The sequence below is a fragment of the Dichomitus squalens genome (genome assembly GCF_000275845.1).
Source record: "Dichomitus squalens LYAD-421 SS1 unplaced genomic scaffold DICSQscaffold_463, whole genome shotgun sequence".
NCBI classification, from domain to species: Eukaryota; Fungi; Basidiomycota; class Agaricomycetes; order Polyporales; family Polyporaceae; genus Dichomitus; species Dichomitus squalens.
The window spans coordinates 1-2,188 of NW_006767345.1; the positions used below are offsets into that span (position 1 = coordinate 1).

A 2,188-nucleotide genomic window follows, 5' to 3' on the forward strand; every position below is an offset into this window, starting at 1 on the left:
CCCTGCGGCGCACCACAACTCCTCGGTCGTGTCCTCCAGAACCTTGGCCTTCCACCACTTCCTTCGCTGCACCCGGTTGGCGGCGATCCGCTCAATACCAGGTTTCCATTCCGCCTCTGCCTCCGTTTCCTCCGCACCAACCTCCATGGTGCCTTCCTGCCAGTCAATGTCCGGATTGACTCTACGAAGCCAAGGTAAACCTAATACGACGTCTTCAGGGCCCAGGTCTGTAACTAAGAACTCGAGCCATTCCGTGTAGTCGCCCATAAGTACTTGTAACCTAACATAATGGGATATGCTCCCTGCGCTGTTCTTGGAGCCGTCGATGTTGTAGAGGGGGATGTCTCTAGCTAGCCTATGTAAATAAACATTGTTCTTCTTTACGAAACGGTGGCTGATGAAAAGGGCTGTTGCCCCACTGTCTATCATAGCTGCGGAACGTACACTACGGTTTCTGCCTTTGAGTATCACACTGACACGGAAATGCGAGCTAGACGGGTTTAATTCGGGAATGATACACGAACTAATGCTATCGTACACGCAGGGGTCAGGGATCTGGGGAGACGGGGAGTCCGTAGTCGTACTAGGGGGCGCCGCTGCGGCAGCTTTCGCGCGCGCCCGCTCTAAAAAGACTTCTGCAGAGAGGCAAGCTGGTCGGCGAGGGCCTTCTGCTGCTCCATGAGCTGGGCGATGAGGGCATTGGTCGCTCCGGCATCTGCAGACGTCGACGTCGACGCTGCGACCTGAGGCTCCTCAGGTCCCTCCTCCGTTGCAGCAAGCTTCTGCGAGCGGGGCTTCTTCAGGAACTTGTCCATGCATACCGTCTCGCGGTGCCCTACGCGGCGACAGTAGCCGCAGATGTCCCGATCGTGGCCGCCGTCCTTCTTGACGTGCGCCGTAGAGCCGCAACCATAGCACTTGCCGCGCATGAGGCGGTTGAACTCTTCGCGCGTACGGGTCGCGTCGATGTCCATCGCGTTTGGGTCTCTAGTAGGTGGCGTGAAGGGGGTGGCGTGCAGCGGTACAGCCGGCTTTGTCGCGGTGGTGGGAGCGGTGGTGCGTCCGCGCTGACGATCCCGTTCGGCACGGCGTTGGCGGACCCGGACATCGATGTCTGAGGAGACGGTGATGAGATCGTCCAGGGACGCAATTGGCCTTGCCGTGTGCACCAGCTCGTCCTTGATGGAGTCCGCAAGGTGTTCGTAAAAGCGGTCGCGGAGGTCTGCCTTGGAGTAGCCCGTGCGGGTGGAGAGCTCGTTGAACCGTGCGGCGTACTCCGGAACGGTCATGGTGCCTTGCCATAGCGTACGGAGACGCTCCTTCGCGTCGACCGCCTCGTCAACCGTCTCGAAACGGGCCTTGAACTGAGTACGGAACTCGGTCCACGATCCTTTGAACGGGGTGGTGCCCTGCGTGATCTCCTCCATCGCCGGAGTGGCCCAAAGAGCTGCGCTGTCTTGCATAAACGAGAGGACCGCCCGAATCCACTGGTCGTCCCGCGCACTGATCGCGTTGCCCATGGCATCAACATGGTTGAGCGTCGAACCTTGGGACATGGCCCAAAGGGTGAACGCTGCCAGGAAACGCCGTGCCTCACCTCTGTCGCGGCGACTAGGCGCGTAGACTCGGGTCGACGTTCGGCGACGACCCCGTAGGCGAGCGGCAAGGAGCCGAAAGGGAAAAGAGAGAGGGAGAAGGATAAACGTGACAGAAAACTCGACGAGGGCAGAGCGGAGGTCGGCACGAAGGCACGAGACCTACGAAAGCTAGTCTTCACGCAGACAGCGACAGACTAGTCCCAATGACCAAGTTATACATTAGCAATCGAAGGGAGATACAACGCTATGGTCACTCACCTAGTCCCAATGACCAAGAGGTCGAGATGGGGACTAGGGAGCGCCTAAGGGGGTCCTTATATACTAGAGGGGCTGCTTAGCAACCAAAGACAACGCGCGAGAGCGAGGCAGTGAAGATGACAAAGGAAGAACAAAGGGCGAGAAAGAAAAGGCAAGAGCATGGTGATCACGGGAACGGAGCATGTGGCAGTGGGAACGTATCTACAGTGTCCAAACTGGGATGGGCTAAGAAAGGAAATGGTCCGAAAATGGAAGGTGGGCGTCAAGGGGAGGGGAATGGGCGGCAAAAAGGGGCGTCTGTCCAGCGTCCGTGACATTACCCCCTCCTAAGG

The 2,188-nt window shown here is 58.4% G+C and overlaps 1 protein-coding gene across 1 annotated transcript; it reads right to left on the bottom strand.

Annotated features, from left to right (window-relative positions):
* Window positions 1-623: 623 nt before the first annotated feature.
* DICSQDRAFT_74744 (uncharacterized protein) lies at window positions 624-1,595 on the bottom strand (the record flags this gene model as incomplete). Its single annotated transcript, XM_007371912.1, has 1 exon — window positions 624-1,595. A coding segment is annotated over one exon (972 nt), but the record flags the coding sequence as incomplete, so codon positions are not given.
* Window positions 1,596-2,188: the final 593 nt, after the last annotated feature.